Source organism: Thunnus maccoyii, chromosome 11 (genome assembly GCF_910596095.1).
Source record: "Thunnus maccoyii chromosome 11, fThuMac1.1, whole genome shotgun sequence".
NCBI lineage: Eukaryota > Metazoa > Chordata > Actinopteri > Scombriformes > Scombridae > Thunnus > Thunnus maccoyii.
Genome location: NC_056543.1, coordinates 20,619,712 through 20,643,786, shown reverse-complemented (window position 1 = coordinate 20,643,786; position 24,075 = coordinate 20,619,712). Strand labels below are relative to the sequence as shown.

The 24,075-nt window shown below is 40.6% G+C and overlaps 1 protein-coding gene across 2 annotated transcripts; it reads right to left on the bottom strand.

The window, feature by feature from the left end:
- Positions 1-932: 932 nt before the first annotated feature.
- Positions 933-23,532, bottom strand: LOC121907029 (follistatin-related protein 1-like). 2 transcript variants are annotated; one of them, XM_042426345.1, is made up of 11 exons: positions 23,315-23,532; positions 23,152-23,208; positions 9,795-9,896; positions 9,540-9,669; positions 8,321-8,353; positions 7,915-8,045; positions 6,098-6,216; positions 5,495-5,607; positions 4,639-4,749; positions 4,429-4,523; positions 933-2,312 (listed from the first exon to the last, which is right to left on the bottom strand). In XM_042426345.1, exons 2-11 carry the CDS (start codon positions 23,206-23,208, stop codon positions 2,271-2,273), a joined length of 933 nt encoding a protein of 310 aa, XP_042282279.1. In that variant the 5' UTR covers positions 23,315-23,532; the 3' UTR covers positions 933-2,270. The 2 variants fall into 2 exon arrangements, with proteins under 2 accessions (XP_042282279.1, XP_042282277.1); XM_042426343.1 differs by having other exon boundaries at positions 23,336-23,529.
- Positions 23,533-24,075: the final 543 nt, after the last annotated feature.

Genomic DNA, 24,075 nt, shown 5'->3' with positions numbered 1-24,075 from the left:
ACTACCAAAGAGAACACAAACTTTGTGCCAATTGGACCTAATAAAGCATAATGACACTTCTAATATTGTAGGACTGAAAAATGCATTATGCAAGTATGTAAAGATTTATGTATTTAGTGCATATCAACACAATGGTTATACAGTGACACAGTAGTCTTGTGTCACTTATAGCCTTAAGTGTCTTTGAGTGCCTTTAAAATCACTGTGTGAATAAAGTGTATTAATTAATTAATTCATTATTTAATATATAACACTTCACAGTGAAAGCATTTAGTAAAATAATAAACTGGTAGGATAGTGACAGAGGGACAAAGGAGGAGGATTGTATTGCTGTACAGACTGTAAAACCCCCTGAGGCAAATTTGTGATATTGGACTATAAAAATAAAATTGACCTGACTTAACAAACATAAAAGAAACCAAACTGGGTTAATAAAACAGAAATAGCAACAACAAAACAGAGAAAAAAACATCAGTTAATATCAATTAATAGCAAGGGGATATAAATCAATCTTGAGAAGTTTTCAAATGTCATTGCAGCTGAGTAAACTAATAGTGAGTGAGTAAGCAAATGCATGAACTTCATTTTAAGCAGAAACTGGGAACATTCAGTAGATGCTGGTTAGACTTTACTGTATGGTCACAGTAATTCAGAAATGACTGTGTCGAGCCTAAACTAAAATGTTATATAACTTTCAACTCCACAGGTAGCAAAGGGAGAGGGGCCAACACTGGGGTATGTGGCTTTTCTTTGTTAAAAGACAGGCTGCAGCATTTTGAAACACCACAAAATAATACAAATTGCTTTATATAAGACTTTCTTACTCCCTTTAAGTCAAACAATTATTTCTTATTCTCCCAAGGAACCTTATTTTCTTCTTTTTCAGTAAAAGTTTGAAATGTAATTCACACATGCAAAGTGACAAAACTGTGTTGTGGTGTATGGGATTTATTGGCATACATACATATTCCTTACACTCTCTGCACTTTTAGTGGAATATAAAGATTTAGCTTGAACTAGTAATGCAACTTTCACACAGACATTTATGAAGGATAGAGTCACAAAGCACTAGTTTACTGCTAAACTTCAGCAAAGCACACTCATTCTTGCAATGCCACATGATATAATAGCCTATGTGCAGGCAAAGGTAGAAACCGGTACTGTTTGCAGGTCTAAGGCACTGATTTTTATTGTCAACCCTCCCAATTTAGACACATGATTTTAACAAATAAACACATTTAACAAACCAAACTACTCTCAGCATCACACTCTGATAGCACACGCACACAATCACACACTCACACGCACAATTAATATGCACCCAGTCACTTGAACTACACTACTTTAGCTGACAGTGAGGCTAGTCCTTCTGTTAAAGAGTGATTTTGAAAGCACAGGTATAGTGTTGTTGCTGGGTCCAGAGTAATGTTTTACCTGGAGAATTGTGTACATTATTCAAACACTTTCGTCAAGACTTTGGTTTCAGTTTTCCCCATGCTATATTCAGATCAGGTCTCACCTGGGTGCTGTGGTGCATCTCCACAATTTGAAAGCTGAACTACTGCATCTTTGTCTCAAAAATATAAGACATGCAGAGAGAAATGTTTAATCTAAAAACACCAGAGAGACTTACCTGAGCATAACATGGGAACAAGAGGAGCTCCAACTCGAACCAATAACAAACTGTACATAGAAGCAAACTTTTTTTTTTTTGCAGCAAAATTATTACTTTAGCAGTAAGATACAAACTAATTTCTGGCTGGTGATAAACTAAAGCCTAAGTAAGCTAGAGAGAAAGAATAGGAAGTGCATTGGTCAAGTATTGGCCTACTCTGGCAGTTCAACCATTCTGCTAACCATACAACCTATGAGAGTCATTCCAATAGGAGGATTCTCCTCGCTCAACTTTTCTATCTTCTCTAACAGTGACTTTCATATTCCAAAAACAGTGACAACTTGACTGTTTGTTTTTTTTTCTGTAATAACTGTAAAAATATAAGGATTGTAGTAAAAATAGCCCCAGGGCTAGTGTAGGGGCGCAGTAATACAATCAAACATGACAGTACTGAACACAAGGGAATCCTACAATAATCTTTGATAGCCCCTGAATCTACCAAACATCAACACAAACACTTAAACATCATAAAAAAGTATAATAATTAACATGGCAGAGTAACAAAAGTCAGTTTAATAACAACACACGGCCGCAAGGTAAATCAAGTATGGAGGAAGGGTGATAGTGTGCATCCTCTCCTTCATTGCGTCCTTATTTAGGCCTCCTTTGTGCTGGCCTTCATCTTCTCAACTGTTTCCTGTATTAAAAACAAACAAACAAAAAAAAAGAGTTGAGGAAAAGTGAGATATGGTGTATCATTTGACACAATCAATAAATAATGAGGAAAGAAGGAATTTCACTGAATACAGTGTATTCCTAATTACACTAAACTTGTACCCAGAGAGCTTCCATTGTTTACAGAGGCATTGTAAGCTACGCTTCTGGAGTACAGAACACATGACCTTGCTGACTCAGCCATGGCCTCAAGCCAGAGCCCTAGTGCTACCTTGTCAGCCTCATGCTCTCATACACACATATAAGCAAGCACACACACACACACACACACATACACACAAGAGCAGGCATACCACAAATATAGTAAAAAACACTCTTACAAGTACAAGGACAGTGAGATAATTTATTGGGGTAAAGCTTGTTTCTCACACTCTGAGTGTTTAGGACCTAGAACAGCACTGTCTTGTCTGGACACAATTTAGAACTAGATTCCAGGACTTAACTCTTGGAATAGAGAGGTTCTAGAACTCCATTCTTAGTCTACAGAGGTTCTAGAATGCTACTGACCATCTAGATTGGCTGCATATCTTTATTGTTTGTCTGGCGAGGTTCTAGAACTTCAGGAAAGGTTGTCATTGTGTTGTTGGAGTTGTTAGACAACTGCTGATGTTTGTCTGGAGAAATTGTGTGTTGTATGTTGTTTTCATAGGAGAGACTGTAGAGCTATGCTGAGAGTCTAGAGAGGTTCTCTGACCGTAATGACTGTATTATCAGGTGCATCACAAGGAAATATTCGCACTACAACAGCTCAAGGAATCATCTCCAGAACCGAGCACCTTTTACATCAAGACAGAGAGTCTCCTATTACATTTGCAGTCTGTTCTATAATTTAAAATAGATTTGTAGTGAGACCTTTATTGCTTGACAGCTGTTACAACCAGCTGGCTCGACCGTAAGGCTGACTTTTTTAAAAAAGTATTATAAATTGAATTTAATTCTTAAGCTCTTACTCATTATTATTTATTATTCATAATCTCAGGAACCCCTCTGTACTTTTTTTGTTTCCATGACATTGGCAGCATTAATCCACTATTCTCTGAGTTAACTGACAGTAACATCAAGCCCATTTTAGGCCCTTTTGTAAGTGTTTCCAACATTGCTCTCCCTCTTAATAGGCTCTATAATTTGGAGTGTTGTGCTGCTGTGTACAAAGCCTACTCCATGATATAGAATCATTCACATTAAATCTTAGATGAGAATACTCCTACTATGCTATAATCGTAAAGGAAAATGCTGATGGTCATAACAGTGCTTCTTTCTACAGCTGGCATTTTCATATCCATAGCCATTTCATAGTTTTATCATTCTCATTTAGAAACCAGTTCTTGATTTCACAGCTTTTGATAAAAGGGGTCATAAAGATGCTGACTGAACTTTGTGTGTGTGTGTGTGTGTGTGTGTGTGTCTGTATACACAGTCATACAAACTGAACTGTGAATTGTATTGTGCTGCCTGAGCAGTTTGATTCAAATGCTCTTTGTCCAGAAGCACATTATAAGTAATGAAGGTTATATCCTGAAGGAAAGTAAAAGCAGACGCTTGGGTTATGGCTTCTGTCAGTATTATTTCGCAGACCTTATCACCAGCTAGGGTACTGTGAGTACTGGACAGTGATGCAGCTTTGAAGCACACTTAAAATTGTGACTAGTGTGTAAACAGGCTTCGCTGAGCCTGTCCTGTTTCTCGGGAGAAAATCTGGAAAAGGTCTTCAGGTTGAGGAAAACAAAAGGGGAAGCTTATTTATTTTGAAATAAATATATAAAATAAATATGATTGATACATTACATTTTTACATTTTTTAGTTTCTGCAAATTTTCTGGAGCTATTCTCATTAAAGTCCTTTAGAGCATATTTTTTAAAAGGTTGTAATTTTGGTTTTATAATCCAATTTGTTTAGTTGTTTTGTTTATAGTTTGACTTGTTTTTGTATGTATGTATATTATTTAGGTAGAGGTAGTCAATAAGCCTACTGGCCTACTTTTTCCTCTCCCTGCATATTTGTTTTTTGTAGTTTGTGTGTATTTGTTTGATTTTACCCTGTGCAAATAAAGAAACTCAAACTCCAACTCAATACAGACCTGGTGCTTGTTGAGTTCAGCGACACGCAGGTTCCACTCCTCCTCTGTCATCTCTGCGCCAGCATCTACCGACTCATCCAGAGCCGCCGTCTTGTCTGGACAGATAAAAGGTCAAAAGTGGTCACACAGAATTTTTTTTAAAAAAACATATCAGTTGATTAAAATAATCAATAAACAGAATGATGATCAACTTCAAGTATTTCAGCTTACCAGTGCAGGTCATAGCAGTGCAGACCCAGTTGCCACATGCACAAACACAGCGGTTACACTCCACCTGGGTCTCTGCGCCGTCCTCATATGTCTCGTCCTCCAAGGCACATTCTGCAGAAGAAAAAAACATGTGACAGACTATTCAGCAAAGACACAGACCGTAGGCTGTAACATGACACGATGACATTTCTCACAAAATGTGTTAAACAGTCTTCAATTTCCACGATCAGGACATGTCAGCATTTCAAAATGCCGCATCATTCATCCAATATCTCATTTTTAAAGCCACATGCCTTGCTTTGGCTAGTTTTGCTGTACTAATGAAAGGTCAGCAAGTCTGCCATCAACCGGACTACTTTAAACTTTTAAGCTTCTGAGAAAAGATTAGTCAAGAAATAATTTGAAGATCTAATATGTGTATCATTCTCTTGAAATCTCCTGGCTTGAAATAATTATTTCCACTATCAAAGGAATCCTGTATATCTGGTAACTGTGGAGTTTCTAAATATCTCCTCAAGGTCAGCCATGTGTGTGTGTGTGTGTGTGTGTGTGTGTTTGTGTGTCCTTGAATCTGGTGAAGCACCAGAGTTCAGTGCTCCACATTGAATGTTAGTTTTGTCTGTGATTGAGCAATTGCCTCCACTTCCTGTGAACTTTATCCCAGATATACTGGGCTGAGCAGAGTGAAGTGAATACCACACAACTGAGACTGTGTATAAAAGAGAAGAGAAAGAATCTGAGGCTCATTTCCACTGTTTGCTGGGTGTCAGGAGTCAGACTTTACTTATGTCAAAGCATCCATATACTGTATCTACCGCTGTGTAACAGATAATACAAACAATCCCTCTAAGCTCACTCTTCTCTGGTGGATTGAAGCCAGGCTTCAGGCAGTTGAGGAACTCATCAAAGCTCAGCTTCCAGTCTGCATTCTCATCAGAGAGCTCGATGAGGGCATCTACACACAGACTCCTGGGAAGCACAGGTACATGAAAACACAGAATAAATATTAGATGCTCCATACGGTAGCATCAGAACATTGCAGAAAAAAGAAGCTGTAGAGATGATAATTAGTTTAGAGCGCTTTATTCCACAGAGTGCAGGTGTTTACACCAGTGCAGGCTCCCACAGGACGCCTTCAGTAAAGTTTACACTGGCCCAGATAGAGTTCAATGACTTACAGCATGTACCTGAAAATAGCAACACAGCACATAGATATGGATCTCGAGTCAAGTTAAAATGTATTTGTATAGCGCATTTAAAACGACCGCAGTTGACCAAAGTGCTGAACAGGCTTAAAACAGGATCTGTATGTACAAGCATTACCACAGAAGAAAATGTTCACCAACTGTAGAGGGGAGGAAGGGGAGGTGAAATACTGACAAAACAAAATAAAGAATGCAAACAGTAGCTTTTTTTTCCTCCAGCCATCATGTGAGCTTTCAAACACACAGACACTGACCTGAGCAGCTTGTTGCTCTCCTGGTCTGCATAGGACTGCAGCTCCACCACCGACTCATTGTGCTGGATGAATTTAAGCAGCTCAGAGGAGTCAAGCTGAGAGTCACCGTTGTCATATGACTGCAGAAACATAGACAGAAACACACCGCTAAGGCTCCTTTTTTTTTGTTTCCACATAAAGAAGTAGAATATGAATAGTAAGACTGATATTTCACCATTTTCACCACTGTCTGCTAAAAACTTGCACATCTCTAAGGGATTTTTGGTTAATTTATATCCTGTCCGTGTGTGTGCTGCAAATATCAGTCTGAATGAAGTCACTGGTGTTTTTCAGTTCAGGCTGCCAGGAAATAAGCAGTCACCGCCACAAAAAAATACCAAGAGCACATCGGTTGCCATGACAATCATCCCTTAACTGTGATGCCAAATGATTTCAATCTGGTATGAGCACCTTGTATACCTGCTCTACACACAGCCTGTATTACTTTATTGACATAGCCTATAGGCTCTGTAACAAAGGCCTCTGAGATGGTTTGGGAGTAATGGTGCGAGACCTTTCACATATTTAAAGACCCTGTTGTGTGACCACGTGGTGTGTCTGTGGAAGACAGATGAACTGAAAACATTTATGAGATTCCATATCATGTTTATGGTACAGTATGTTCAGAATAGAGAGCATATATTTATAATGGGAAAGGCTCATCAAATAAATACTGAATAAATAAAGAACCATCTGCTCTTCTTCTCTAATGTCATTCATGTCAGCTCACAGGGTGGCAGGGGTCCTCCTCTGCAGGACAGAGATCCTCATTAAACTGAATTATAACCATCAGCTGACATGCTCGAAAGGTCTGTCACGTGAATGATCAGACACAGTCGGAGACAGCTTTAGGGATTTGTGGGGTTGGTGCCCACATCTGTGACATTTTGTAAAAGAAAACAGGACGACTCACGTAGGAGCAGCGCTGAATAGTAATAGAGACCTGGGGCCAGGTGCATAAATGATACGTACGCACAAAAACCATGCATATGTCGTTTCCTGCATATAAACTGGTATTTATAAACACAGAATGTGCGGTGAGAATGTAACCAGCTACACTTTTTTTTTCTTTTTTTTGTGTTTACACAGGTATTTGTAAAATGCCAATCAAAGGCGCATTTATAAAAATAACATTGATTAATTACTTTTGTGTTTAATTTTATAATTTTTTAAATTTACATAGGAGTCAACATTTTATTTGCTCTTATTATTCTTTTTATTTTATCCTTAGTTGTAAAGTCGGTTTAGATATGAGCTACAAACTAATCATTGATTACATATCTGAGATGTCACTGCCGACGATGGTTTACAGGTCCATGTGATGAATTAATGATATGGACGGTATAAAGAGCCACACAGCCGTGTGTAATAGTCGTGCGTAGCTGTTCTGGCTGTTGGAGAACCTCGCTGGTGCAACAAAATATGTGAAACCGCACTTCTTCTTTCCCGTTTCTTTCATTGACAGCTGTACTGGCTGGTGGGGCAGGTGGCGAATTGATATGAAAACGGCTGGTTCAGGGTGTGTCTTCATCCATTTATAGTTAATTGTGGAAATGGAAACAAGGCTCGTGCAAGTGCGCCCTGTTCCCCAATGACTGAGATTTATAAAACAGAACCATGCATACACATGGCTTTATAAATCTAATGAAAAGAATGCGTATGCATATTTCTGGCTTTGTGCGTACACACAGTGTTAGTTATGAATCTACACAGTTTTATGCATCTGGCCCCAGGGCTGATTCTATCATTCAGCACCCTTATAGTGACAGGAAGCCCACCTTGAAGTATTTGAGCAGGGTGTCAGAGAAGTTGGATCCCTTGACAAACCAGCCATCTGGGACAACCTCTGTCTGCAGCCACTGGATCACACGGCTCCTCAGCTCATTGCGGTCTGCGGCATAGCATACAACTGCAGGGGGTGGGAACATTTCCATAGGTCAATAACATTAATAAATAATCCACAGGATAAAAATCTATTGCACGTCAGTTTCCTTGTTCACTATGTCCTTAGACCATAAACCACAGTTAATGCACACACACAGTAACTTCATCTAAATAGTAGACATAGCCTTAATACACATGATTAAAGTGAAGACCAACAAAAAGAATTCAATTTGGAGTTTTTTCTTATCTCACTAAAATTGTGAATACTTTTAACACACGTGCAAAAGAGCACACACTCACCTGGGCTGGCAGCTGCCTGCTCTGTTTTCTTCTCTAAAGGTGATTAAAAAAAAAGAGAAAGAAGATAACGTGTGAGGCAACACATAAAGAATTCATCACTTGACTTGATTCAGATTAATGGAGCTAAACTTGTATGTCATATAGTACTTGGCCAAAGGTCTGAAAAAAGGACCGTGTGATATAACTATTGTCCTTTTTTGCCACAGCTCTGATCAATGTTCAGGCCAGCGGGGACACAAAGAGTGCGAAACGGCTAAGTGTGAACAGTGAAAGTTCACTTGAGATAAGATGCTAATATTAGATGCATTAATAGATGAGATAAGAAGCGTGAATGAAATGACAGAATGACTATGAACCGGGTCACCCCAGGTATCACTTCTAGTTCAGAGATCACCCGCTAATCAGTCCAATTAACTATATACGTTCTTATCAGCACTTGCACCATTTGTCAGGTGAGTCAAACGTCATCCTACTTACCCTGTAAATCTGGCCTTGTGCTTCTCTGCTCTACTTACCTTTTACAAATCAAAATTTAGTGACAATTTGAGATTATCAATCAAACACTTCATCAAAAAAGTGTATTTAGATGAAAATGTTACAGCTCAGGGCCAGTACAGTGTTGGGGCAAAAAAACAAATAACCAATCAATAACAAGGTTATAATATTTTAGCCTCTGCTCTGCAACCCACAACAGAACATTTAAGAAAATGGATGCACCAGTCTGATAAATTGGATTGGTACTGGTGTCAATACTGTCAATACTTTTAATGGCCAGTATGAACAGAAGGAATAATTATACTAAGCAAAATCTGTTTCGATATTCATACGGGGACCTCATCACTATTTTAAGATAGACTTGAAAAAATTGTGAGCCTATCCTTTAACCACAGTAGAAGCAGAGATAAAGTGGGTGAGTTTTTAAAAATTCTTGAAATTAAAAGTTCATTCTCGACCTTTGAAACAGCAGCTGACAATACTGTTTCCAAGGTCAAGAATGAAACTTCAATTTCAACTTTTAAACAAACCTTAAACCCTAAAGTGCTCAAAAAATTAAAAAAAATATGAGTATTGCAAGTCCACAACAACTGGGCAAACTGCTGAAGAAGAACATGTGATCCAAGTGAAAGCTCAAGAACAGCTACTGAATAGACCTTGCGTTGGGAATTGTTTTGTCAACATTTTCATCTCGTGCCGCATCACTGTGTGCTTCAGCTCGTACCCTGGCAGTGTCCATCGTGGGCCACCTGGATCTTCAAGCCAGTCAGACATGCGTCTCTGTGGAGCTCACAGTGGTTCCTGTAGGTCTTCCCGTTACTGCCACACACTGACCTCTTGTGGGGCTTACAGCTCTGGAGAGAGTTAGAGATAGAGAGAGACAATGAAGTGTAAACAAGGGGAAACTGTTATCTTCATTCTTTTTCCTTTTTTCTATGGCATTTATGTTGAACTGCAGGACTACACACCCGTCACTCACCTCTATACACAGACAGCTGGGCTCTCCCTTCTCGTTGACAGCACACTCTCTGCCGGCCCCACAGAACACATTGGCGCACACTTTGCTCTTGCTCTGCAGCTCCTGAGAGAAAAGAAAATACCTTGTTGGCACTTGAAATACCATTGGTTCCTACAGGTTACACACACAGGGCGGCGCTATTGCACTATTAACAGGCCCATTTGAAAGCACTGTGAAGATGTCACCCGTGCTCTAACAGACATATAAAACCCAAATTAGCATACATATTGTAAATATTTTCACAAACCATATTTGATCAAACTTGACCCTCAGGCATAGACCCAGAGAGACTATTACCTCTTTGTGGCATTGACAGTATTACCTTATAACATCCAAAGTAAACTAACACCCCATTTCTTTATTTAACTCCACAGAGACGATTACGTTTTTGGCTATATTTGTTTGTCTGTTTGTCTTTTTGTTTGTTTACAGGATATCTGACAAGATAGTTGACAGATATCACTAAAATTTAGTAGGAAATTAAAGAGAAAAAAAAGGACAAACTATATAACTAAGCTTTTTGGTTGCCACTTGTAAAGAACTTTATGTTTTTGCTGTTCTTTTTCTGGATCATCCATCACTGTAACTTTCCATAAATATTCTCCCCAAACAAATACAGTTTAGATTTTCATCCATTTCAACACTTCTCCTACAAATTTAATCTAATCCTCACCGAGCTTTAGCGCATAATTTAACATATTTCTATCATCATATATCTGGCTGTAGATTTGGTATATTTGAAATAAACCACCTCTTAAGCACATTGTTTTACTGCAGTCAAATTTAGGGGACACATTCACATATCAGCTCTGAGCGGTCCTGCAAAGTTTGATAGCATTTCCCCTCTAGGTGGCAATACATCACAAACATGACACATTTAAATAGTCTTATATCAGTGATCATGACTCTGACTGAAATTTGCACATTTCATCACTCTATAAAGCCCCAGTATTCCTGAGCAATATTTCTCCAAAATCATGGCTGTAGTCACTCAACGAGAAGGATTGTCTGTCACTACTATATGTATTTTTTATTCAAACCTGGTTAACACACATTTCATGTTCCAGTGTCTGCACTTTTATTAACTCATGTTTGCCAGTAGTTGCCATGTCAACAACAGACAGACTTGGCTCAAGAGGTGACAACTGACCATACTCGACTTAGAAAAAAACAGAAACAGTGAAGCTTTTTGCCTTCTGTGTAAACTACAACCAAACCGTCAGCTCCTAAATCCTCCTTTCTTTCCCTCAAACTTCTCTAGTCTTTCTGTACCAGTCAAACTTTCTTTTCTTGTCCAGTCAGATGTTGTAGTTTTCTCTTGTTGTCACACTGGTGCCTTTGTTTCGTTATCTTTTGTTTGTCTGTTGTTAAACATGGACGCCGGACTTGCCAAAAAATGTGTTCACTGGAGCTATAGCCAACCAATCACGAGACGCCAAGCGGAGCTCCAAGAGCTGCTTTATGACCCTCATTACCTCCTCCTTTCCCTATCTGTGTATCTTTGTATGTGTGTGTTTATGTGTGTGTGTGTGTGTGTGTGTGTGTACAGGGTGTTTTAACATCTGGAGTCTGAGCTGAGCTGTGTTTTCCTTTGGGCCCATTCCCATGCTCTGTGAAATCTGTTCTCCTCCCCGTTTCTCTAGACTACCCTCCTCCTCCATAAGCCGCTGTTTCCTGTAAGAGCGAGGCAGAAAGTTGGCCTTCTGTACGCGAGTGCACGTGAGCTGGCTTCCAAACTGCTGTGTGTGTGTGTGTTTGTAAGTCTAGCGTCTGGTATGTAGGTTAAAAAAGAGGCTGGATTCTTGTGACTGAAACTCTTATAAGCTCTCTAATGATTGAATGTAACAGGATGGATGGATAGAAGGAGGGGTGGTGGAGGGGGGAGTCACATGCAAACATCGCAGTGTAGCAGCTTTAACCCCAAAGTGGTGAGAGGAGAGAGTCAGATAGAGAGAGAGAGAGAGAGAGAGAGAGGAGAGGAGGGATTGAAGGGTCTCGGTTCATTTCTACACATGATTTAAAGACACACACACACACACACACACACACACACACACTTGCACTCCAAAGTTGAGGTCATGGAAAAATCTTCAAAGCGATCCTTGTGGCCTTGAGCGTGTTGGACAATCCAGTTTGTTAGACACAGATGTGCTAGAAGCCTGTTGAAACCTGTAGAAACCTACAATGAGCACATGAATAATGGATGAGCTCCTCAGATGAATCTAAACGCAGAGCCCTGTCCGTCCGTCTGTCTCCGAATAGAACCAGCAGATATCCCTGACATTTAGCTAATGAATACACACAAGACACAAGGTCTTTTTTTCAGTTGATTCAAGTGGGTTGTTGCTATGGTGAGAGCATGTACCAGCTCCTGTTGTGGCTAGATCACAGAAGTGTCAATCAAATGAGGTAAATGGAAGCAAACCCCGTAATGAGATCGCAGCCGAGCCTGTTGTTCAGATTGTATGATTGACACAGATGTACATCAAAAGACTGTAGAAAACAATGGATTATAATGTCACCAACCAACCTTCAACAAAGCAGGGAAATGAGTCTGAATATTGGAGCCGCTGCTCATTATGCCTTGGTGATACATCATGCCTGCATGTGGCCTGGAGCCTTCACTGTTGCCATGAAGACACACACAGCTACACGCATCACCATCACCATATGTTTACAAGGAAACCTAGTCCTGATTTTAAATATTAGCCTGGTTTTTATCATATTTTGATGTTTTCATGGAACATAGAGAAAGCTGGTTACTCATTTGCATGCATACATGAATCTACCATTATCCTAGGTTTCTGCATCTATGCGTATGCGTCTATGGCTCCTCCACATCTTGGTGTCATTTCTGCAGTTGAGTGTGTTTTCTGACTGTGTGGACTCGCTGCATTTATTACTCTCATTTGCTGCGTTTTTCATCTCCATAGAATCACCAAGGGAAGATGAGGGTGACAAGGGATGAAATAGATTTGATACAATAATTTTCAAATGCTTAAAGAAATTGAGTGCTGGTAAATATGCTTATTCCCTTTGGTGCCAAGAGTTAGATGAGACTAAATATGAAGCTAGGAAGCAGCTAAACTGGCTCTTCTTTAATCTGTACAAAAAGCGTACAAATGTGGTTTTGTGGGAGTTTATGTGCTGGAATAGTCCCTTGTAATCTCACAAAACATTTACAAGATTTAACTTAATTTGTTAATAGGGCGCTTTAGAAATGCTGGTGGGTGGATTTTTTTGCCTTTGTATAGAGCCAGGCTAGCTGTTTCCCCCTGATTCCAGTCTTTATGCTAAGCTAAGCTAATTGTCTCCTGGCTCCCACTTTGTGCTTCATGCACAGAGATGAGAGTGGTATTGATCTTCTCATCTCACCATTCCTGTAAGATTACCACTTTTAGAACGTAAATTTGATTGTAGTGTGTAGATTGTTATATCTTTCTGTTCTACAGAATAATTGCAGCGTAATTGGAGTTGAGGATTGACCAGCACAAATGGCAGACAGCAATCAGAAGCCTGGATAAGGTGTTTACACACCACAGTATCTCAGTCTGTATCAGAACACTCTAGCTAGCATATTCAGGTATCCTTAAAACTGTGTATAACTACTATACTAACTATATGATGTTCACACACACAAAAATATAACTGGTATAACTCCAAAAACTTGATCATAACTGGGATACTAGTATGCACGTAAACACACTCATTAACCCGATCACTATAACAGCATACATTCTTAAAAAATGTACAAACTCAGCACAAACAAAAACAAACATACCCACTGTGGGTGTCCTACTTATGACTAATAACATCAATTTTTTATTGCATCCAAAAAACGCTGCCTTATTTTCCCTCTCTCCCATTCAAAACTAATCACAGGATAAGTGAGTAGTGAATCATAACAGATTAAGCTGAGACCCATCCTATAAAAGCTGCCTAAAGCATATTACTTAATTGTATATACACACATTTCACATCTCATTTTCCTCGACTCCTGCGCCCTTTTCTTCCATTTTTCCTGTTTCAATCTTTTCGTCACAAGGTTAAATTTATTTAAAGGTTTTAAGAGGATTAACAGATTTAAGTGATTTTTCTCAAAACCCTCAGTGCATCATTTTCATCCTCCTCTCACTGTGTGGAGCCTCCCAGTTCAAGTCTGGTGTAATTTCTCTTCTGCTGTAACTCTCTGTGTTTTGTCATCTTTATTCCCACTGCCATACCCTTTTAGGGCTGCGAGAGATGTGCCAGTGAGCTGAGACCAGCCTTGCACAGGTTGATGGAAGTCTGGGGAGGAAAAATAAGTGAGCGGAGAGAGGAAAAGTACGAGGAGGGAACAGCAAAGAGATTCTGACTATTAAGAAACAGGTAGATGGTGAAGATAAAAGGAGAGGCGGGGTTGTGTGCTCACTCAGTCAATTTCTTCCCTGCCACATGTTGAATAGCTCCATGCTGAGGCTGACTGGATTTAAAGGGCAATGTTTTTGCTTCAGTTAAAAAAAAAGCCTCTTTCTTTTTCCTCTGCTGATAAGGATGCAGGCAGTAACACATAAAAAAAAACAAATTAGAACATCTGTATGTCTTTGTGCATCTCCCTGTCCATCCATTCACATACATTCACACAACAGAGCCTATCTGCCTGTATGAGCATGTTTGCTTGTGCATTTGTGTATATCTCAGTGATGCTCCATTGATCTAGCAGGCCAATCAATGCTTCCCCTCTGAGGATGTCACTTTACAGCCACTGTAAATTCATTCCCACAATGCACCCTGCCCCTCATCAGCATAGAAAACATTGATTTATGGATTGTAAACAGCCTGCCCTGGATATACCTAGTGACAAGCAGCATAATGGATGTTAAATGAAAAACAAATTGCATTAAGTACGGAATTTAATTTTCTGTTTATGAATTAAACAGCAATGTGACTTTCTGTTTCTATCAGGATCACTCTAATCAGCTTGATCAGTTTATCAGGCACACTGAGTTTCAACGCAATCCAATACAACAAGCCTATTGAGCTTTTCTTGAGATTGTGCTCCACGAGGTGTTGAGTCAGCGCTAAGTTCATTGTGGAGGCTTTACTATCCGGTGCTATTAAAGTTCACCACATTACAAAAAGGTGAAAGGTGGTTCAGCTTTATTTGCATCAACACCTCTCCTCAGTAATAATTTAATACGAGAAGCTTCATAAAGGTCAGATTTGTTGCAAGGCTGTTGTGTTGGATGTAGCTACATTGATCTTACTGTCATCCCAGTGTAAAGATAGAAATATTTTTTGACAAAACTTGTTTCTTTTCCCCCTAGGGTACACAAAGTCTGCTGTGTGTTTTCATGAATAAAATATTGTGCTATGTGACAACTTGAAATATTAAAACAAATCAACCCAGGAGAGTGCAAGAAGATGGACAAGTAAAGAAGTATTACATTAAATTACAGTTTGAATGCCATTCGAAAAAGGCTCTGGATTCGAGTCTAGGTTTCCCTGTGGCAATAACAGTGACAAACAGAAATAAATAGAAAAAATTAAATTGAATGTGTATGGAGGCAGTAATTCAATCTTAAAATTTTGCAATGCCGGGAAAACACTAATGACTACGGAATTGAGATAAATAAAAGGGTAAATTATTACAAGATTTGAAAAAGAGCTGTTTGGAAACTTAACAAAACACAGTTCTTCATCAAAGAAATGATATTTGAGAACTCATTAGAGAGTTTTAACAATGATGTTGACATGAACAGATGAGGCAGTCAAGCCTTGGCAGGCATTAATGCACCCAACTGTGGCCTAAAGGCATCAATCTGTCTCCGTTTAGAGGTTTTAGCTGGTATTTATACTTTGCAAAACTTAAAACAGAATGGTAATACTGCACATCATATTGCATATGGTTGTCTTTACAGCTACTGGGATACTATTTATATATGAAAGCACAAAAGGAATAGTTCAACATTTTGGGAAATATACTCATTTGCTTTTTTGCCCAGATTCACTCTGACATACATACAGTATATGAAGCTAGCTAGCAGCAGCTTTGCTTAGCATAAAGGCTGGAAACAAGGGAAACTGCTAGCATGGCTCTGTACCAAGGGTCTGCATACCAAAGTGACCAAAGTCCAAAGATGATGATGGTTTTATGGTTTGTCACGGGAGTTATGTGCCAGAATATTTCTTGGCTGTAAGCAGTTGCCAGGCAACAAATGGCGACTGCAGAAGGTCACTGTGCCAGGCTAAGACGTAGGCTGGTACATAACCCCCAGTAAAACCACTTTTTGCTTTTTTCTAGGTGCTGGTTGGAAAACAGACTGGCTGTTTCCCCCTGCCTCCAGGTTTTATGCTAAGCTAAGCTAAGCAGCTGCTGGGTGTAGCTTCATATTTACCATGCATTTATAATGTTAATATAATGTTATGTGTTTATGTTTAAAAAATTACTACTAGCCAATATATCATTATCAGATTTACCTCTACTCCTAAATATCAATATCAGTATTGGGCTCAAAATTCCAGTATCGGTCAGGCTATAGTCTGTATAGTAAATATGAAGCTACAGCCAGGAGCTGGTTAGCTTAGCTTAGCATAAAACCTGGAGGCAAGAAATTGTCACAAAATGTGTACTAAGCGAGACATTTTACAGTTTAGAATTCAACTTGTCAGTGCTCTCTGGTGGAAAAACTATGCAATGGTGACAGTTTGGCATTTCTTTACTGCAATTTCTTGTTGCCATACATTGGTTGATACATCTGCCTGGCCCATTTATGTGTTGAGCTCTAGTACAAACACTACAGTGGAAACCATCTTCTAAACTAACTCTGCAAGAGTGAATAAACAAATTTCCCAAAATGTCAAACTATTCCTTTAAGTTGTGTACAGTAAAGAGCATATATATCTGTACATCTTTTTATTTTTAAGGGGTTATGTGTGTGAAACATCTTGTAACTGATGGCAGATCACTAATATTGTTTGTTTCTTACCTACAATGACACCATTCCCTGCGTCATGTACTTTCACGACCGCAACAGAGACACTTAGGCTGACAGATGGCCAGAAAAATGTACGCACAGCAAGACAACTTCACCCTCACAACCTTAAAAATTAGTTTTACAAGCATGTTATTAATTACAATGAGGTGAAATAATGGAGGTAAAAAAGGGTGAAGGATGTAGACAAGAGAAAGATTGAAGAGAATGAGAGGGTAGGTGGGGGTACATTCCTGAGCTATGTTGTGCCTCAGCTGGGGTCCAACAGGGTTCGTCTTGAGCCAAAAATCTCCTCAGTATCTAGGTCAGAGAGGTGCCCTTGCTCTCCCCCTCTCCAGCGCTTCCTGCTTTTCCCCTGTGTTGTCTTTCCAGCTCTAGATTGTCCAACATGCTTCAGCCTCATGAGATGTAGGGCTCATGCCAGGAGGGAGAAGGACAGGGAGGGCTCAAACTAAACCGCCCATCTCCCTCTGCCCGTAAAGACCTCCCTCTCACTTCTGTCTCCCTCGAACCGGGCCTTGCCAAAAGAGAAGTGGAGCACACCCAAAGAAGAATGAGAACCACTCTTATTCCACATACTGTACGCTAACTATGAACCAGTTTCCCCCTTTTAAGGAATTTATGCGAGCTTGTGGCTAAATCCAACGCACAGGGGAGAAACATCACAGAGAACGACTATCATCAGCTCTGGTTTAGAGTCATTACAGAAAGCTGTAGCATTTGCCCTCAATAATTCAAACGCCTCCATTCTCAAACCTCTAGCCTTTACTTCCTTATGAATCTTTTCAACTGTATCTTCATACATATCAAATTAGCTTCAGCCTCATTTCTTCTGTGCATGACAGACTCTTGAGATTAGACATACAGCAAATTTAAGCCTCCGCTGAGAAACACACATTCATATCCCAAAATGACAGAATCTAATGACATGCTTCCTTCGAGCTGAAAAGCCTGCTCAGTATTTTATGGATTTATATGACAATGAGTTGATAATGGAATTGGCAGGGTGTGTCCTTGGAATAATGAGGCCAAAGTAAGACTAATTTGAGTCTGTTATAAAGATATGAGCTGTTTGTGAGAGCTCTACGGGTGGTCTCAAACTCTCTCCGGGGGGCCAGGTCTGAGATTAAACCTGCGGAAACAAAAGGACCCCGGGTAACGACCAGTTTACACAGATCTGTCTGCTATTCTTCTCTGTTTCTTATTCAGTGTGAAAGGAATGCGCCAACGGATAGGATGAGGTCACTCCAGTCTGCAGCCTCTTATTTTACACCCCCCCTCCTCCCCTCCACCCTTGTTCCAGAGCTGAAATCTAACAACTACACCCTGAAAGAAACAAGAAGAGAGAAGAAGAAACAGAGGAAAGAGAGGAGATAAAAAGAATGAAGGGAGAGAGACAATGAAAGAAAATGAGCAAAACTCAGAAAAAGTGAGACAGAAAGAAAGAGAGAGAGTAAAGAAAAGCAGGAAATAAGTCACGGTCTGGGCAGAGCCACATCTGCTAGCAGTTAAAACGTCACCAGAGAGCATAAAATGCTATGAACACAGCACCACCCCCGGCCTTCCCCTCCCCTGTGCACCCTGTTGTCACACTGCTGGGACAACAGTGTCCCCAGTGTCCCCACCACCTGACCCACATCAATCCCAGAGAGGCGCTGTCTCACCTCTGTCCATGCAGTCCTCTACTCCATAACCTTTTCTGTATGAAGTACAACTTTTGTCATCTGTTTCAACTGTGAAGTCTGCCTCTCTCTCTCATTCTCGACCTAACAACATCGCCTAATTTTCCCCCAAAACCTTTGCTCTTTCTCTCCCCTCTGTCCCACCCTGCTCTGTTCTGGGCATTCTTCCACTGCCAGAGAGGGAGGAAGGAAAGGAGGGAGGGGGCCCTGGCTGAAGCACAGGCTCGGGCCAGGGGAATGAGTAGATTCCCTGCCCTCTCCTCTGCTCCCTTGTTGAGGCCAGTATTGGGGCCGGCTGTTGGAACATGTTTGCAGCAGGAAAAGTCCCGATTACAGACTGCAGGATGTGTTAAGTTTGTGCAGCCATTTGAGATCTGCTGAACTGTGAGCAGACATGCAGAGCACAAGGCAGTGTCAGTAAATGTCTTGTTTTGTCCAATAAACTCAAAAAATCAAAAAAAGGATTCAATTTACAATCATGAAAGATCAAAAGAGTAGCATTTTTTTTTACATTTAAGAACCTGAAACCATCAAATCTTTGGCATTTTTGCTTTAAAAAATTACCTAAATGATTAATCGATTATCAAAATAGTTGCAGATTAATCATCTTTCGATTGACTAATCATTGCAGCACTAGTCTTCTTTGAATTTGGGCCTGTGATTATTAGATACTTAGTCACACAAGATGTTGTACTTTGAATAAATTAAACAGATATTTGTGCCCCAGAGAGCCTGTTCCTGTTCCTTCAACATGCTTTTCCAACATGGAGCTGACCTCTGTTTAACCCTTATACACGAAACCTAATGACATGCAATATCCCCAACTGTGTCAAACCCTTTACACATGACACAAGTACATAGTTCAACCAGTGCCTCACATAAGTGGGCATAATGTACACCTACAACTGCTGTATGTCTGGTGACATTTGAATTATTATTATATTTTCCAGGGAATATGATGTAGAGGATGTAGTCCTGGTCCAAACTATAACAGTGCATCAAATGTAGCAGTTAGTTATTTTGTTTCTGCAGCCTATTGCTGGTTAGATAATACAATTCACAGGACAAACAGTACAAGCTTTTGCAGGGATCTGGCTGATTACTAATGGTGAATATAGTTAAACTTGTCTTGCAAGTGTATTGCATTATATCTCGGATCACACACTTAACAAGAAAACAAAATTTGTCACATAAACACTGTAAATGAGACACTTTAAAGCTGTATTTGTTGTAAAGGCATTCTGGTTAAAACGGTGGAAGAAATTTATAATGAACATCGGAGAGAACAATGCCAGCCAGTTAATCGCTCATTCCACAGTGACCACAGGCGAACTGCATTTCAGATTCAAGGTGCATCCTCTACACACGCCGCTGGACAAAGAACGATCTCTGGTGGAAGTCGGTGGGCAGTTTTTGAAAATCATTTCTTATCAGAAAGACTCTGTGGCATGTTTGGGTGACTTTGAACTGGAGTAAAGTATCCTTGGAATTCAGACACACTAATGATGTTGATTTATTGCCTCTGACTGTGAGCACAAAGGAAGAAAATAATAGGGAACTGTACCCTTTATAACACGCGTTCAGGAGGCATCCCTGAGTCCTGTTTTCACAAAAAGGAGTGAACTCCTTTAAGCCTATATTTTTAACTCTATAACTTCTAGCGCAGGTTAGTATGTTATATATTCATTATCTCTTACTCACAAACCATTTGAGTAAACTTTAGAGCTGCTCTTTGTCATGTGTATATGTGTGTGTGTGTGTGTGTTCATTTATATGTACGGAGTCTTTGAGTGTGGAGTGCTGGTAATGATAAGACACCAGTACAGCTGGTAAGCTAAATGAGGACTCCTTTTATGTGAAGCCAAGAGTGAAGAGAACACACTGCAGGGACATGAAACACAGCCCAACCCCTCTTTCTTTCTTTCTTTCTCCCCCCTCACTACACAGCCAAGCCTTACCTCACCCCCCAATCTCCCCTGCTATAATTGCATGAATGTGGCTCCATCTCCTTTCTGTTTTACATCACTCTCTATCTCACCGCCCTCCGCAGTCCCTGCACAGGATCCATGACTGGATGTTGAGCTACAGTAATTAGAGCAGGCTGATACCGACAGAGGACACAGCGTCCCCTCATGCTCATGTTCTCTCCACCTGGGCAGATATTTTTAGCCCACCTTGAATGAGGGAGAACAGGCATCAACATGGTGCCTGAAATGCTGTGGCTCAATCAGAGTCTGCTACAGATCTCAAGAAGGGCGCCAACTTCTACTTCTTTTCTTCACCCCTCTTCTTCTTCTTAATCCTCTTAACTCCCTGGCTGTCTAAGAGGAGAGGAGAGCTTGTCTGGCTGCCTGGTTGGGCCGACTTCCTCTTGACATCTGTGTTTTTCAAGATCCAGTGCCGGTGCCGATAACTTAATTAACCACTGTGTCATTCCACCCTGTCGCCGCGGATGATGCAGGATAATACAATCACACTGCATGCCATGAAAACAGAAATATAAACAGTCCTCTCTTTCTCTCTCTCTGTTTATATGTGAGTGTGTGTGTGTGTGCTCAAGTCCCCCAAGGCTGCAAACTCTTATGACTTTCACTATGTCTGCATCTCGACCTCCTTTGCATATCAAGCTCCCGGTGTGTTTGAGTAAAACATCAACATTTCATTCAAGAGATGCATATCTCATTCCAGCCTGCACACACGCAGTTATACCCGAGTTTCTGACCCAGGCCGCCCTGCCACTACGCATCTCTGAGCCGCTTATCTCGGGCGCTGCAATTTTTCACCTCTGGAAGGCATTCTCCTTCATCATAAATCAAGAGTTACTGTCCAGATTTTAATGGCCTACACTCACGCCAAAAATACATCAATTCACACACAAAGAATCCTGTTTTCATCAATCACTCCAGCTCTTCTATGCAATCTATGTGTGCTCATATAAAGTAATTCTGACGCGCATCCGGACACCTAAACATAACCCAAATACACACCCTGTAGGCTCATCAGGTCCACTCTTGTGAGGGCTTTGCTCCAACTTGTTGACCTCCTTTAGACAGCTCACTGGTATGCCAGTTCAAGCCCTTCCCACGGCCAGTCAACAGGCCATATATTATCAGAGTAATTACCTTCGGAGAATAGATGCCTCTCTAATGCCTCCCCATTAACTTCATGGATACACTCAACAGGCTCTGCTGTGTGCTCTGTCTCCACCGAGATCATGAGTCCAATAAAGAAGCAAACAATGGCACATTTTCCAACAGGCAAAGGTGGGGACAGCTATGGAAGGTAGAGGGCTAACATATCTGGCTATATGAGTAATGTTGTGTGCAGTTGAGACAAATTAATGGCCTTCTGCGTGAAGCTATAAAGACTAAACAGGAGACAATTTGTTTATCTTGTGTTTCACATTTGCTGTAGCTGTAAATGTTTAAAAAAAATCTATCCTGTAATTAGGAAGTCAATTCCTTGTTTATTCCCTCAGCCTGTAACAGTTGTGCAGGTCAACAAAAGAGTCAACACAAAGCCAGGTGTTCAACAGCTGTGTCCAGTGAGGTTAAGGCCAACAAACACCACCTGGTGTGTGTGTGTGTTTCTATTTCTTAAGTGGAAAACACCACATACATAACACTGACGTCTCTCCAGCATTATACAAGTGCTGGAATTGTTGTTTTGTTGGTCATCCCTTTGTGCCATCACACCAGCTACTCTTACAGCACATTAACTCTTGTTTACTCAGAGGTTAGACTACTTAGTGCTGCAGTGTGACACCCTTAAGGTGAGTATTCTCACAACTCTTGAGCACGCTCACCACTCCCGAGTACACAGACAAACACACATGCTCCCTAAAGGAGCACCCAAACACAGTGTTCGTATGCCATTAGAGCAGCTGCCAGTTGGCGGAGCTTTTTGCACCGAAGCACCCTACAATATTGATGACGGGGGCCATCAAACCCAAGGGTGAGAGGAGCAGGGCTTGTGAGATATACACAAACACCGCCCTCCCTTTTTTTCTTTTCACAGCTGCCTGTCACTGGTGTGACACTCTTGTCCTCTTACAGCAGCTTTTGCTTTGCTCCTAAATCCCCAACTTCACAAAAAAACTGAGAATAGGAGGTGTGTTTAAGTGTGTGTGTGGTCCAACTGGATGCAAAATGCGAAGGTTTGCTTCAGCTCACAGACAAAAAACCCCCACACACACATACCTATCAAAGCGCCTCATAGGTGCAGTCATTTTTAGAAATGAGAATTGTGTCCCTCTTGAAAAGAGCTGCACCAGTGGCAATTTAGTTAAACTGCGCTTCTGACTGTCTCCATAATGAAGCTCATAATTGCGCAGTGCCAACAATAATGGCATAATTGGTTCCCTTTAAGAATAAAAACACCATAACGAGCTATTGACCCAGCACAGTCTTGAAAACCCAGCTGCAAAATGCTCATTTCACTACAACATGGTGGATAACAGCCTTCCAGATGTGTTCTAGCTCGTTTAGCTTTGTGAACAAAAAAAACTGCTGTGTGTTACTTCAGGCGGGCAGTTTCGTGCCGAACAATTACAAACCGTTTCGTACAGATGTCAGACAGGATTTGTTACCCGTTTGAAACAATACAAAGGAAATTATTTTAGTTTCAGGGTTGAAAAAATAAAGCCGTCTGAACCAAACTTACCTCAGCGTCACAGAGAGCTGCGGCCAGCAGAAGCAGCACAGCGACACTTCGCAACATCTGGACATGGAAAAAGAGAAAGTAAGGTTTAGGTAGAAAAAAGAAAGGAGATAGGAGTTTCTTAGTAGGTTATTTAATAATAAAAAAAACTTGAGGAAAATCATACTTTCGCTTTACTTAACGTTACCGTTTCGTTAAAGCTGCTCCGCTCGGGGGTCTGGTCGGAGGAGGAGGAGAGCGGCTTTGGATGTTGGAACAGGAGGTCCGTGATTTCAAGAAATATGAGGAGGAGCACTGAGGAATTGGTGCCAGTCCGTCAGTCTCCCCTCCCTCCTCTCTCACCGACGTGGCCAATGAAAATGTCTGTAGGTATTCCTCCGAGGACGTTTTCAGAAGAAATGGAGGAGGGGGAGGGACCGGGGTATGAGGGTATGAGTATAGTGTGTGCAACCCCCCCCCTTCGAAAGAAATACGTTTACTGCTAAATGCTTTTGCCAAACATGTTTCAGAGAGAACGCAGTTGCTGTGTGGATTATGTTCACTGGCACTGTGTGTTTGTGTGTTTGGGAGGGGGTGGGGGGTCACTTTCAGGGACGCACACCAGAGCTAAGACCAGTTAATTGGGGGCGGCTTGTGCCATTGTGCAAACCGTGTCCACATTTGAGAAAAAAGCTGATTTTTTGTTTATTTGTTAAGGTTAGGGTTAGGGTAAGTTTCCAAGAAAAGAATATAAGTCTATGTAAATACCCCAAAAGTGATTTAAGCAAACCTGTGGAGCCATTTTTAAAAGTTTGGGTAGCTACCACTTTCTGATAAGTTACAGTTTAATGGCTTCATAAATGGTTAATAAATCATTTACTGATGCTTTATAGATCATTTAAAAGCCATTAATAAGAAAAACTTTTGGGTTGCCAGGATGTGGGAAAT